At 40.2% G+C, this 15,845-nt stretch overlaps 1 protein-coding gene across 1 annotated transcript in view; it reads right to left on the reverse strand.

Annotated features, from left to right (window-relative positions):
- The window catches only part of Gpc4 (glypican 4), a 109,382-nt gene that overhangs the window by 21,579 nt on the left and 71,958 nt on the right, over nucleotides 1–15,845 (reverse strand). The window contains 1 exon segment of the mRNA XM_032890083.1: nucleotides 776–1,167. Within this exon segment, the coding sequence (XP_032745974.1) occupies nucleotides 776–1,167 (392 nt within the window).

Consider the following 15,845-nt stretch of genomic DNA (forward strand, 5'->3'; position numbering starts at 1 on the left):
CCGATACAAAGGAGCCCTTCCCCTGTGCTTTACCTCACAGGCGCTCATGAAGTCCCTTCCAAGGTGGCTTCCATGGAACACAGTCTGAAAGATGATGCCCTAATCCAACTCTTTTAGTTTACAAATTCATTTTATCACATGTCACACTAGTATTTTCCACACTGATAATCCTATAAGCAAATTCACTATCAAAACCTGAATCGTGCACATCTTATAATAAGGAAACGAATGCTCATGGATACTGAGGATTTCCTAGTCTACAACTCATGAGCTCAAACAGTCATTTGAAAAACCTAAGCATGGAGCCTTTGTGTAAAACACACACACACACACACACACACACACACACACACACACACACAGAGAGAGAGAGAGAGGGGGGGGGGAGAGAGAGAGAGAGAGAGAGAGAGAGAGAGAGAGAGAGAGAGAGAGTGTATTTTGCAAGAAGAGAAAAAAACTAGAAACAGATGGAGGTTAATTTGTTAAGATCATTTTTAAAATTAAAATTTTGGAGTCAATGTACATCCTACTTAAGAATGGCTACCACGGAAACTCCAGAAAATAAGAATGATCTATAAAGATGCTCCTCCTAGCCCTGGTGAATAATTGTAAGTAACACATGCCTGCGGACAAAGTGTGGGAGGTGAGAGACCAAGGAAAGATTGTTGTTGAGCCAATGGAACACTAATGACTTGCTTTTGAACCTTTCTTCAACCTTCTTTTGAAACCAAACCAAGCAAAAAATCAAAATACAGAATACACACAGAGAACTTACCACAGAGACTCTGTTCACGACATCCCTTGCAACTGCTAAGCCTTGAGCGAAGGTCCTGGCTGCAACGAATGCACGGGTAACCTGGAGCTTCAGTTTCCGAGGGACGTCTCCAAAAGGCTTCAGCTGCTCAGTGTATTTGCTCACACATTCCAGGTACTCATCTGTGAAATGGTACTGGGAGTTCACCAGGCGGAACATGCGCTCCAGAAGGCGAGCCCAGAAGTCATTTAACATTTCTTCCAGGTTCACGTTTCCCGCCACATAGTAGCGCTTCAACTCTACGAACAGATCTTTAAATAGCTCTGAATTTTGCATGTATAAGTGGCCGTATGTCTTCACGAACATATCATTCAGGGATTTCTCTGCATTTTCAAGAAGTTCTTTGAAAAATTCTAAAAAGAAAAGCCACAAAACAGGAAAGGGAAAAAATGAGAAAGGTTGTTTTCTAGTAATTAAATAACCAAATGAGATAAGTTAGAAAAAAATGAAAAACAATTGTGAGATTAAACTGGAAAACACATTTGCATATACAGTGTGCTTCTGAGGAATTTACATCTTAAATCATTTGTCAATGAAAGGAAATCTCTATCAGTAAGTCACTTTTTCATAGATGTCTATGTCCGAGGGAAGGAGTAAGAAAATTTTAAATCAGCAGCTTCTTGGGAATCAGTACAACATTCTGAAATCCCACAGTAAACAATGGCAAGCTGAACATGGTGATGCCTGCCTCTATTGCCAGCACTTGAGAGGCAGGAGGATCAGGACCTCAAGGCCAATATACATACACAATAGATTTGAAGTTGGACACGAGATGCCATCCAACAAAGCAATGAACAAATAACCAAGCCAGAAAGCAGCAGCAGCAGCAACTAAAATCAAACAAGACCTAGATAGGAATGAACATAGTATGTTTAAAAGATGAAGTTTCCCCAAAATATTTTATTTTAAGACTCTAAACCAGTGTTTCTCTATATTCCTAAGGCTGACACCCTTTAATACAGTTCCTCGTGCTGTGGCGACCTCCAACCATAAAATTATTTTTGTTGCAACTTCATAACTCATTTTACTTTAATTAAAATGCAAATATCCATGTATTCTGACTATCTTAAGCAAACCCTGTGAAAGGGTCGTTTGACACCCCAAGGAGTTCTCAACCCACAGGCAGAGAACTACTGTTCTACACTAAAATAGATCACGAGCCCTGGTTATGACCTAAGATTAGGACAGGTGTTTTAAAGACTATTGTTTTTATCTCATTTCTTCTTTACTTATTTACATGATATGCCTGGAAAATGACTGGGGGCACAAAACGTAATGAAATGGCCCTAGATTCAAGCACAAGCTGCTGAAAATAATTTCTTGAGCGTTTTCTCTGTAACATTAGTGTACCTTCGTGGTATCCGACTTTACTTTGGACTCCTAACGGATTCATACTGTAAGATCATAATGTTCTTTTGAAGGTTGCAAAGACAACTTTATAATAGATGCCAGCACAGCTCTGTTGTATTTGTGAAATGACATAGAAAAATAACTGAAAAAACACAAATGGCAATATCTGGATAGTTCAGATTTATACCTTAGTCATCATACATAGTCAAAGTCCAAGTGTTAAAGGCTTTAAATTTTAAGAGAAAACTGTACCATAGTTTTCGCTTGAAGTTTAATGAGATTAAGAGATGCAGAAGTCCCAGGCTAGCTAGCGTTCACAAACACAGGTGTGAACAGGAGATCCTGCAGTAAACAAGATGGAAGAGGAGAGCCACACCCCAGGTCATCTTCTGACCTTGACTCTACACTATGCCACGTGTGCTTTCACTCACATGGTACGTGCACACAAATATCGTTCACCAGTTTTTTTTTTTTTTTTTTTTTAAAGAGTGAGAAGCTAACATTAATCATTCTTAAAGAATTTCTTGCCTGGTATAAAAATAAATACCCCATGATATTAAGTTTAGAAGCAGGAAATATAATGAATGCCAGAGCAAAATATAAGTACTTGATCAAATGAGAAACTGTGTCTAAGTGAACATGGATCAGAATGAAAGGCGGTGCCACTTCAAAGGCAGAACACTGGTGAGCTTATCAAAATGCAACAGTGCTACAAAAGCGTTCTCTTCCCACGCTGGGAGGACAAACCAGAGGCTGACAGGTAATTCCAAATAGTTTTCAAAAGCCTTAGACTAGTAAGTGCAGCCAGCCTTCTGGAAGAAGAAAGACGTGTGGGTTTCCATACACGCCAAGAGAGTTCATACCAATGTTTTGAGCCCCAAACTCATCAATACTTGCTTTTCTGAGGTTTAGGAACAAGGTCCAGCATTCTGTCAGGTTCCAGATTTTTCGACTTTTACTTTTTCAACTGTTTCTTCTCTCTTGTTCCTATTTGTGGATTTTTTTCCTTTCCTTTCTACTACTTCTGGTCTTTTGTTTCCAATGTTTTCTTCAGAGCCCTTTCTGCACAGGAGCCAAGTAAAGAAGCCCATGCATCCTCACTGGCCTGTATACCAATGTTCTCTCCCTTAGAGAGAGAGCAGAGTATACAAAGAATTACGAGATATGTATGTACTAGGCTTCTCCAGAAGACCAGAACCCAAAAGAGGGGAGCTAATTGTACAGGGGATTAATTGGACTGGCTCCCAGGACCACGGAGACTGCAAAGTACTGAGATGCTTATCAGCACACTGGAGGGCCAGGGAAACCAGTAGGCAGGTCCTAAGTCGATAAAGGCCAAAGGGCTGGAAGCTGCCTAAGGGCTACTTGTGCCAAGGAAAACCTGATATACATAAGCACCAGCAGAGGAAAACAGACTGCCTTAAAAAGGCCCATCAGCAAGGGCTGGGCTCCCCATTTTTGTGTCATTATTTTATCAGGGCCAGCAGCCTATTACATGGTGCTGCCTGCACTGAGGCCAGGGTCTTCTGTTATTCAGTTCACTGGCCCACGTGCGTCTTCTCTGGAAATCGCCTTCACAGACACACCCAATAGGATGCCTTATCACACCTCTGAAGACATTTTAACAACCCAAACAAGGCATCATAGGAACCTGTAAGAAGAACGTTGAGGAATCCATGTGGGGAGGCCTTTTATTGTCTATGACATCTCCTGATCAGTTCTCCAATGGTACACCAAATGGGGCTGGAGAGATGGCTCAGTGGTTAAGAGCACTGACTATTCTTCTAAAGGTCCTGAGTTCAATTCCCCAAAACCACATGGTGGCTCACAACCATCTGTAATGGGATCTGATGCCCCCTTCTGGTGTGTCTGAAGACAGCTACAGTGTACTTCTATACATAAAATAAATAAATCTTTAAAAATAATGTCTTGGCCCCAACCAGACTCATGGAACCAAAAACTTTAGGTGTGGATGTAATCATATGTGACTCTGATGTGCTGTCAATTCTTTTTTTTTTTTTTTTTTTTTTTTTTTTTTTTTTTTTTGGAGCTGGGGACCCAACCCAGCGCCTTGCGCCTCCAAGGTAAGCGCTCTACCACTGAGCTAAATCTCCAACCCCCTGTCAATTCTTTTAATGAAAAAATGTCTCCATTTCCCTGATTACTAATGGCAGGGAAGAAGATGCGATCTCTTGGGCATAAATGTCCTTATATAGAGTTCTTTCATCTACGTGTTAACATGGATGACTAGTGAATGCAGCATTTTCCCCTAACGCCAAGTTGGTCTGTGTCCTTTCCAGTGCCTTTTCACCAGCATCCTTGGTAAATGGTGCTTGTTGATCAGTGGCATGAAATGTGGGTGGACTGTTAGTTCATGCCCAGTCTGCTTCCTTGCATCTTGGAGAAGAAAAGCCCGTCACTGGAAAAGTATAGAAACCTTATAAAATTCAAGAGTCTAAAAATATTCCAACATCAACAGGTCCTTCCTTATATTACATTTTTATCCTATTATTCATAACATCATTATACACCAGAAGAAACTGGGTATGAAGAATTGTTTGACTTCTGCTTCATATTTGTTTAATAAGTAAATCTGAATGTTCAGTTGCATTTGTAATCAATAGTATCCAGTCATGATTTTACAGGGTAAATAGACACCCAGTGGTCTGTTGAGCTCAGTTTAATTTAAAACTTTTAAAGCAGTCAAGACTGATCCATTAGGCTTCAGAGTACTGTACAGCAAGGACATTATATCGTTCTCTTTCCTGGGTTTTTAAAATTCCGTTTTGTTTTGTTTTTGAGTTAGAGTCTCACTATGTAGATCAGGCTGACCTCAAAGTCACACAGAGCTGCTTGCCTCGCTCTCCCAGGTGCTGAGGTTAAAGGCATGCTCGGTGAGTTCAGTCATGCTCATCAGGAGCTGACCACAGACGCAGCTGTCTGTAATACAGCTACACAGAACATAAGAAAAATAGCCCAATGAAAAGGAGACGGATTTGATGGTGACATTTCTCTTTGTCTAGCATTACCACGTGGACTTTACATTGGGTCACATGACTCAAGATTTTCTAGCAAAATATAAGCCTCTGTGCACATGCACGGTGTGTGTGTGAGTGTGTGTGTGTAAGGTGTGTGTGAGTTTGTGTGTCAGCATGTGTTCTAGGGAGATTAGCGTGGTACCACATATACACTAAATCCTAATATATCTCATTACCCCGAAAATTTCTCTTCTTGACTTCACATTAAAAGATTTGCTGTGGCTATTTAAGTTACAGATACAAAAAATTTCTGAATAGGTATGTGGTTAATAAATGCTTGAGAAATTGTGTAAAACTAATACAACAAGTTACAACCTCTCAGCTTAATCTCTCCAAATGGCTATGCAATTTCACAAGTATGCACTGAGTTTCTATTATGGGCTCAAGTCAAAGCACAGCTTTCCCGTGTACCTTAAGATTTCTTCTGTCCAATCTGACTACTCTAGAGAGACAAATTTCCCCTATCCAGTTTACCTTTACTATACTGCGGCCACATTCCACTGTGGCTTTATGAGTGCACGAGAGACTTTCAAGCATCTATACAACTGTTAATCCTTCACTTCATACAGTGAGTTCGTCAATATTTATTTCACCCTTGAGTCAACCAAACAAATAATTCATGAGACCCAAATTCACTTCTCCTTACATTCACTTCATTAACGGGACTATTCCACCTAGTTTTTGGTGTGTGCCTTAAAAGAATGGCAGACATTGTGCAAATTCTAAAATTAGGCACAATATCAACCAAATCATAATTTTCATGCATAATTCTGTCCCATCTCTACGGCTCCCTATGATCCTTCCTATGACATCCCCTTCCGGAAAAAAGAACAGAGCACATTAGACAGTGAAGTACAGGGCCATGGCCATCCTTCGGAGCAACTCCTAAGTGCGGCAATTCTCTTTTCCATCTGTGCCCCACCCATCCTCAACGTTATTCCTGTTCCCCAGAGTCAGGGCAGATCCTAACTGCTGAGGAAGACCTGCCTAGGCCAAGACACATAGCAATCATCCTTCATAATCGTTAATGAAACCAATTATAATACAAGAGTTGGCGAAGGGAAGCAGCCAAGGGTAACGTAAAGAAGAGTTCCCACTGATCAGAGGCTGAGGTAATTGGAAGGTAGAGCTCCCATACAGCAGCTGCTTGTACTTGTGTCAAAATACTGCTCAGATGGAGTCTGTTTCAATTCCGTGAAACTACTGGTCTGAGAGAAAGTCAGAGAAGAGGCAGTATCCGAGCATTTGGGAGCTGGTTTATTTCTGTAACTTTCCATTTGGAAGCTTACGCATACATGTTGTGAGGATCAAGCAGCTCTTACACCTTGAGCCCACAGTTGGCCACAACTGAGGGGTGGAAGTGAGCACTCTAACATGCTATGAACCTAAAGCAGTGTGAACGGTGGGGGAAAGCACGAAAATGCCTATTTAGAAACTACATGTCATGGTTGGGAAGAAAAGAAAAGCCTAAGTCTTTGATGGCATCAACAAAACAGGCGATTCTCTCTCACCTCAATTGGCTAATGCTGGCACTAAGTAATAATGCGTGGAGTGATGTTATTGTCACTCCTAGAATTTCTTTATGTCAACAGCATTTTCAAACATCTTTTTAAAGGCTGCTTTATGCCTGGTCTGGTGTCGTGGAACATAATCCATCTGGGGAAATGTAAAGGAAGCTAAAGCTGTTGGAGGTCTGCTTAGACCTAAAGCCTTATAAAACCTGGAGCTGTTTATCCAAAGGGAAATGCTTAATGGCTCTACCTTCCAGTGTTGGGAAACGTCCCAGACATCCATGAGACCAGCAGCAACTCCTGGGTGAAAACTAAGGGATGGAACCTCAGCAACAACTGAGGGAGACGACACTACCTGTAAGGTACAATGGAATGCCACAAGCACGGCACACATCGGAAACTTAAGGATCAGAACTTCGTCCTCCTCTCCTCCCCTGGATTTTAGATGCATACTATCTTATTTATCAGGGGCCTAGTGGGCATAAGAATTGAGCTGGGGGCCTGTAAACACTCTCGAGTCTAAAATTCAATTATTCGTAAGTGTTAAAAGGACTGATTTAACATGGGAAAAACTTGAGTGAAAAGCCAAGCCTTTCCTATAAACATATTCTATGTAAATATCCTGCTTTTTAAAAAAGAACATCATGCACTTCCGGAATTTCTATCACCAGCCACTTGTCTTGCATCAAATAAACATTCAAAATTTTTGAAAAGGGTCAAGGGAGCTCTGGTTGTGCTATTAAATAGCATTGGTTACTTCTACATAAACAATGGGCTGGGTGTTGATGAATGAGCTAGAATGTATTCTAGAATGAACCCATGATCTTGAGAGACTGGAAGCCCTTTCTCTCCAAGCCATTTGTTTGGTGCTGTAAATCACCCCTTTGCGTTTACATTATGAGGAAGCTGTCTTTACATATAAGGATTAATTTCTTCTTCACTATAAATGCTGCCTCTCACTAAGTGGCTTGCCAACACTAAGTTAGCACAGCACCAAAATTCTTGAGACGCCTTCGTAAGTGCTACAACTCATCCTTTTCTGGTAGGAGGAGTCATACTCTATCCAGTCTTTCACTACAAGCAATATGAAATGAAGAACAGCTAAGATAGACATCTACAAATGGAGGGAGAAGGAGAAACAAAAAACTTTTCCTGACAATGTGAACCACTGGCTTTGTCACTATCTCCTCCTGTACCTCACCTTTTTGGTAGTCTGAAACTGTAGCAGATGCTTTCCTCTGCCATGGCATGTCACTCCTGGAGAGCATGTTAGAGAGCATGGGAGTAAAAGGTCACATACCCAAGTCATGTTTAGCAGGAGATAGGAAATGAATAGGCTGCCCCTAAATTGGCAGGCCAATTGCCAGCTGTAGTCCTCATTTAACTGTTAACGTATCAGAGTGCTAGGGGATCCTGCCAAAGGCTGTCTTTTCTTCCAGTGGTTAATTTTATTAATGACTTCTCCTAGGGAGAAAATAGAGAATTCATTCTCTTATGGACCTTGATTTTGGCTAAATTAGCCAGTGATTCAGACTTGGTACTACGTACTTAGTACTTCTGTTAGTATTGTTCAGTTTACAGAACTAACCACTCATATCTCTTTGTACCCAGTAGAGCCCCGCCCCCCACCCAAGCTTTGGGCACATATAAGTAAGCAACCACAGCAAGCATTCTAATGTACATTTTGTGTCCATCATTCAATAGGCTGTCATTTAGCTTCACAAACACATACATGTGTGTGTATGTATGTAAGTATGTATGTATGTACAAACACACACACACACACAGGTTTCATGATCTCATATCAAGAAAAAACAGGGCACCAAGTCATTTAGTGATTCTAATTTCGTGTGTGTGTGTGTGTGTGTGTGTTGTGGTCACACATTTAGAAAAAGGATGAAGTAAATACAGTGGTGATGGTGGAATGATAATGATCAAAAATGACTTTTTTAATGTATTTCGAATTTTTGCTCCTTCAAAATTTTCAATGACATTCAAAATTTATTTATTTATTTTATACATGTGAGTACAGTGTAGCTGTCTTCAGACACACCAGAAGACGGCATCAGATCTCATTACAGATGGTTGTGAGCCACCATGTGGTTGCTGGGAATTGAACTTAGGACCTCTGGAAGAGCAGTCGGTGCTCTTAACCGCTGAGCCATCTCTCCTGCCCCAGCATTCAAATTTTTTGACTTATATACCATTTCTACAAATTCATGTGGTAAAAGTGATATTTTGATTCATAAATGCATTAGTAATGATCAACATGGGGGATTAACACACCTGTCACCTTAAACTTTTGTCCATTCTTTTGGGCAAGTGTATTTAAATTCTTCTTTTCTATTTGAGATATCCAATACATTACGGCTGTCTATGGTACCTCTACTCGGCAACAGAACATCAGAGCTTACTCCTCTATGCAACTACACTTAAACAGAGACCAACCTTTTCTCTTATATTTTTGGTTGTGAGCCAGTCTTTAACAGTTGAGCCATCATCTCTCCAGCCCAACCAACCTTTTCTCAACTCTCTTCCCTTCTACTCTTCCCCCTCCATGAATGTACTCTCTAATTCTCTGAGTCCTGAAAGAGTCATATAGTACTTGCAAGTTGTCACCAATGTTAGGATTTAGTTCTTATGGCTGAGTCATATCCTGTGTGTGCTCATCAAATTGTCTTCTTCCATTTATCAGTTGAAAGACAAGTTGATTCCATACTCTGGTCAGTGTCAACAGTGTAGGCAGTGTGACTTTAAGAGATAGGTTCATTTCTGTTGACTCACCATTCAGCAGTGGAACTAAATACTGGACCACATGATAGATCTACTCCATTCCACAGTTGCTCTACGACTCTTACAACACATACAACAGTATACTAGGGGCCCTCCCCATCACATTATTTTATGATCAGAAAAACGGTATTCCTTCTTCCTGTCTGCAAAAGGAGTATTAGTTTCTTTTACTCAGTTGCATCAGTGAAGGCTTCAATGCATTTTTTTTTTTGCTTTTTCCCAAATTGTGTACAGTGAACAGTGACAACAAAGAAAAATATAATTTAAAAAATACCAATGAGGGTCTATTTTTTCCACCAAGTAAAGTGCTTTTTCTGCGGAACAAAATGTTTCTCATTGTAGCAATTTGAAAATTATGATAGGTGTGTAGAAGGCCCCAATTACCTGTAACTCCACAACTGAAAGAAAGCCCTAGCAGCTTGCTGAATTTCTTTTGTCTTTTCTCCCATGAAAATATACAGTACCACATGACTGAGAGACTAGGGCCTCCACATTTCTGTCATGTAACATTATGTACTTCATATTTCCAATGTCATTAAAGGGTTTTCAGAGGCATCATTTTTAAGGTGAACATTTAATTTTATGAAGTATTTCTTTTTGGAGGTTATAATATAATTACATCATTTGCTCCTTTCTTTTCCTCCCTCCCAGCCCCCCCCAATACCATTCCTTGTTCTCTTTCATAGTCATAGACTCTTTCTTCATTAATTGCTGTTATATGCATTTCGTTTGTACATGTAGATATATATATATATATATATATATTCCTAAATATTACCTGTTTGGTCTGTATAACGTGACTTATATGTGTGTTTTCAGGGTTGATCATTTGGAATTAGATAAGCAATTGGTGTACTTTTGCTTGAGGAAGACTATTTCTCCCACATGTAACATTCTGACTAATTTCCAATATTTTAGTTAATTAATACTGTGATGTGCATCCTATATATTAATCTTTATGCACTTCTTCTTTTCCTTACAATACATAGCTAGCAGTCAATTACTAAATCAGAGGATATGAGTATATTTAAAACTTCTGCTACATCAATCGCCTGAAAGGTGTGCCCATGAATTATACTTGATATTCGAGTCATGTTTAATTCGAAGTTTCCATTGCTCCATTAATTCTCCCAAGAGGGGGGATGATGAAGCTGGGATGGACCAATGAAAAAGAATGGCCTAAAGCATGACTAGTTTGGGAATTTTCTCAATTAAGCAACTGGATCCAGTAATAGCTCAAATAAGCTCTTTCTTTACCTGGACAGGCAGACCCATAAAAGACATCTGGGATGAGCGACAACATTTCAAATCCCTAGGCTCAGTAGACAAGAAATAGTAAAGTCAAAGCTTATACTTGTCTCCAATCAGATCAGTAATTCCTTCCTGACGCTGTTCCTTCAAAAGAAGTTGAAGCGAACTGCTGAGCCTCAACTGGCATTGTTCTAGATTCTGCAGAAATTGCACATGCACTTTCTTCTTCTTCTTTTTTTTTTTTTTTCGGAGCTGGGGACCGAACCCAGGGCCTTTATTTATAGGTAAGCGCTCTACCACTGAGCTAAATCCCCAACCCCACGCATGCACTTTCAATCTAATGAGATAACTAATGCCACAGCAAATGCCTACACCTCAGAGAATAATTCAAAAGGCAGAAAAAAAAATCACTAATACCAAACTGTTCTCATTCCGTCCAAGTTTCACAGATACATAAAAAAAAAGAGTTGGGGTGGGGGGCAGAGATGGCTCAGTGGTTAAGGCGCTGAGTGCATTTCCAGAGGTCCTGAGTTCAATTCCCAGCAACCACATGGGGCTCACAACCATCTGTAATGAGATATGATGCCCTCCTCTGGTGTGCAGATAGAGCACTCATATACATTAAAAAGATGAATAAATAAATCTTTTTTTTTAAAGATAGGGCATAGAGAGATGGCTCAGCAGTTAAGAGCACTTGTCACTCTTGCAGTGAGTGGATGAGGGTTCGGTTCCCAGCACCCACATGGTGGCTGACAGGTTCCAGGAGATCCGATGACTTCCTTTTACCTCCGTGGATACCAGGTACACACCTGATGCAAATCATCTGCATGCAGACACTCATACAAACACAAAAACATTCACAAGGAAATCCTTTCAAAGGGATTAGCAAAGCTACCCAGGTCCGTATCACATGGATGGAAAAGAAAATGGGAAAAATAGCAGTGCATTCCAAAGAAATCAAAGGCAGTTAGTGTGATGGAGGACAATGCATTTTTAAACAGGCCAGATGGCTTCATGTCTTTCTCTGTACTTTGTGGCTCCTCTGCCTGTGAACTGTTGCCCGATACACTGTAATGAGGTTTCCAACAGCATTACTTGTTTTAAAGCCTTAAGGACTGAAATCGGAAGTGAAGATTAAATATCAATCTAAGGGACGGAGAACTGGCTCAGCTATAAGAGTACATACACAGTGCTCTCGCAGGGCATCCAAGTTCAATTGCCAGCACTCACAGGAAGTGGCTCACAACAACCTATATTTCTACCTCCAGGGCATTGGAAGCCCTCATCTGGCCTCCTTGGGCACCTACAGCCTTACTACATATACTCATGCATAAACACATACATATACAAACAATTAAAAATAATAAAAATAAATCTTTAAAAACTCAAGCAAAAGCATGCAGTGGTCATGGACTCCTTCAATCATAGGTGGATCTCTGTGACTTCAAGACCACCCCGATCTTAATAAAAGCCTGTCTCCAAAAACAAAAGCAAACAAAATAGGCAGTGTTTATGTGACTATATGCATTTTTACAATATTCAAAATATGGGTTTTAGGGTTTTTACCAAACATAAAAACAAGGGCTTAATTATGGGTAAGCAACCAACTCTTCACCCTAATAACAAATTCATGAAGTTAAAATATAGTTAAGACCAGGGCCAGGAACATTCTAGAAATTTCAACTTCACTAATGGTCATGAAGCTCAATTAAATATATCTGTCACTGAAGGTGAATGGACAGCTCACTTCCACCGAGGTCATTACTTTCAGAGGCCTATGACTTCAAATGCCTTCAACCCCCTGAGTCTCCACATAGGTTTCTTATTGGTTTAATGAAATAATGGCGGATATGAATGAACTCCGGTGATTACAAGACAGCTTTAGCTAAGTCTGAAGAGTGCCTTATGTCATGCCTGTGTGAGATAAGCACAATGGGAGTGGGGGGCTGTGAATGATAGCCACTCTAGCTTACACAGCCTATGCAGAGAGATGGGATGGACAATTATGTCTTTTATGTGCATTTTAAGCTAATTTGGAAATTTTCTATTATTCTTCAAGTTAACAAGCTGCAGGCTCAGGGGAGGGTTTTCAAAGAAAGATCTGGTGTAAGTAGCTGTGGCTAATTAACATCTTACAAGACCTTTCACTAAGGCAGCTGGTCTAGTCCCATATTTAAAAGATCCACACAACTTTTAGAATTTGAAAGGATTTTGAGGGAGCATCTTGCTCAAGCCCCTCATTTTATGGATGGGAAAACTGAGACCCAGTTAATTGCCCTGGGTCACAGAGGGTCGTGCTGCAGAATCAGGCTGACAATTCGTTGTGTTCTGCCTCCCAATCAAAGTGGCCTAATTTCCTCCTAAAAATGACAAATTAAAGGTTTTTCCCAGTAGGTAAGTATCAGGTGACATCTTTAGTTCCTTAAGATTTAATGTGCAAAATATCCAGCAAATAGTTTGATTCAGGGTTGTTTAGCCGTAGTGTTTCTTCGTGGTTATTATATCATTTATTATGTAATCCAAGCGTATTTAACACAGCAGCTTTGATCACCTTAATAGCCCATGTTTCTTTTCAAAACAATGAGTTTCACAAAATGCCAGACCTTTGGGGATGGGTCTTTATGTTGTAGTCCCCAAACACGGATTATGCCCCACTTCTATTTCTATTCCCCTTGCCAAGTAATTCTTCCCAATACCCACTTCACTGACTGATTAGCATATTCATGAGACAACTGCTTCAGCTAATTAGCAGTTTTATTACCAAAAAATTCCCAAGACTGGCCAAGAGGGGGAGCAGCTAGCCCTGTCACTCTAATGTTCTAGCTCTAGGATCATTCTAAGAAAAAAGAGTTGCCCCCCCCCCCCCCAAAAAAAAAAAGGCATGGAGGAGAGCAAAATACAGAAGCCAGTCCTCACACTCAGAGGTTTTATATTGAAAGCATGGGAGGCCAAGTGACACAGGCTCAAAATTTATAAGCTGAGTCTGATCCCCAAACCCACAGTGTAAACACAGAGAACTGACCCCTGAAAGTTGCCTGACATCAACACACCCAGTGCAATGAACACACCATATGCACACACACAAAAGAGTGCTCACTACCGTTGTTATTGTTACTGTTATTAATAAAAGTTTAATATTTTAAAAATAAACCCAAGAAACTGGTTGAAAGTACTACATGGAGCTACTGCCAACTGAGGCATTTTCTTGTATTTACCGAGATCTGAAAACATACACACACAGCTTAGAAGGTACAAATCAACTTACAAACTTTGTACTTACTTGAGACACGCAAAACAATAGAAAACAGAAACTGTAGAAGCAAAAAATAAAAACCACCAGAAAACCCCAAAAAGCAACTACCCCCCCCCAATCCTTAGAGACAAAAGAATGGGCAAAAGGATTTGTTCTTCACATTTGGTGGGTCCATTACTGCCACAGCAGGTACTACAGCACTTCCTGGCAATGGAGTCAGAACGAACAAAAACTGAGCCGAGTGAGGCTACTTCTTGCCTCGTGCATATACATTCATTTTTGAGAACACAGAAAGCTTCCAGGGCTCAAAATCATCTCTTGTGAGTCGGCATTTCGAGCTTGGACACAGCCAGATGTTCTTTGGAAGTCAATCTTTGGAAGTCAATGGACCTACTGCTATGCTTTGTTTGTTTGTTTGTTTGTTTTTGCTACTCGCCTTATGTCCTTTTGCTATTTCCTCATTATGTATCTCCAGGTGGGTGGGGGGTGTGGGTAACTTTGCCATCCTTCTTGGTTCCCCAGCCACCATCTTTTTCCTTTGCCTAACTGCCGCTTTTCCATTTACATCAAAGACCGATGGTTTGTCCTTTTTTAAAAACAAATCATAGTTTGAACAATTCTTTGATCAAAACAACTACCTTTGGACTTCTGAGAATTGAAATAACCCTAAAGTGCTTTACTCAACATCCTGGATCTTTTAAAAATAGATCTATCAGCCAAACAACTAATGCAGCATCCACTAAAGGATTGCTAAGCACCAGACAACTGATGTTTTATTGTGGAAAATTGTATCCGAAAACTTAAAGAAAATGTGTACAGTATTCCAGCTCTGTTCTGATCTCCAGACCAAACAGATTTCGGCGGCTTACAACAAATTTTAATTGGTACTCATTAACTTTATTGTCTTTGCCACGTTTTAAATTAGAGTCAGAAGACATACACAGGAGCTTTTATAATCATTTTTGAGTATGCTTTAGGATTGATAAAAGTATCATTTTAATGTATTTATTGAATATGAAGAACAATTGTTTCTATATTTAAAAAAAACAAGCATATGTTAGCACTTACTGATAACAGCTCTCTATACAGTTTTTTTTCCTAAAGAAAAGCTTGCACATTATGATCATGCTAAATATTATGCTCCTGTAAAACCATGGGGAGGGAGGAGAGAACAGCTAAACTAGCAGACCTATAGGCGGTAACTGTGGGCTTTACTCTAGAGAAAGATATGTGTAACAAGCTCGTACCTTTCAAATATGCCAGAGTCAAGAGACGTTCACTGTTTCTGGGCATGGTACTGTGCACCTATTCCTCATTTTCCCATAGCCCAATGGCTCCAAACAGAGCAGTAGACCTAGTGCTAGCTGTGGAACTGGGGAAGCTAAAACAGCACCATGAATTAAAGGTCTCCCTCTCAAAAATTAAAAAATTAGATGGACTCAGAAGGGGCAGGTAATCAGAGTATAAACGAGTCATTGCTTTCAATAGTAAAACTAACAGTGACCTGGAGACAGGTGGGATCCAGCCTTGTACTAGCCAATGATAGGTATATCCTCATGAAGTATTAGCACCTACTATTGAACAGGAAGAGCTAGATATGCCAAGATCGGGTGGGTTAATCAAGAGGTCTAAAGATACATATATTTGTTTCACTCATCCAGGTAAAGGAGACAGACATACGACCACACTGATTGGAGGTGTAGGTAGGAGGTTGAAGCCATGTGTAGCATATGCGATGTTCTGGGTTCCTTCCCCAGCCTCAACATGCAAGAACAACACCACGTTGCACACAGTGTACTTGAAACAATGAATAGGATCAGTTGTACATACTATAA

Source organism: Rattus rattus, chromosome X, assembly GCF_011064425.1.
Source record: "Rattus rattus isolate New Zealand chromosome X, Rrattus_CSIRO_v1, whole genome shotgun sequence".
In the NCBI taxonomy this organism is placed as follows: domain Eukaryota; kingdom Metazoa; phylum Chordata; class Mammalia; order Rodentia; family Muridae; genus Rattus; species Rattus rattus.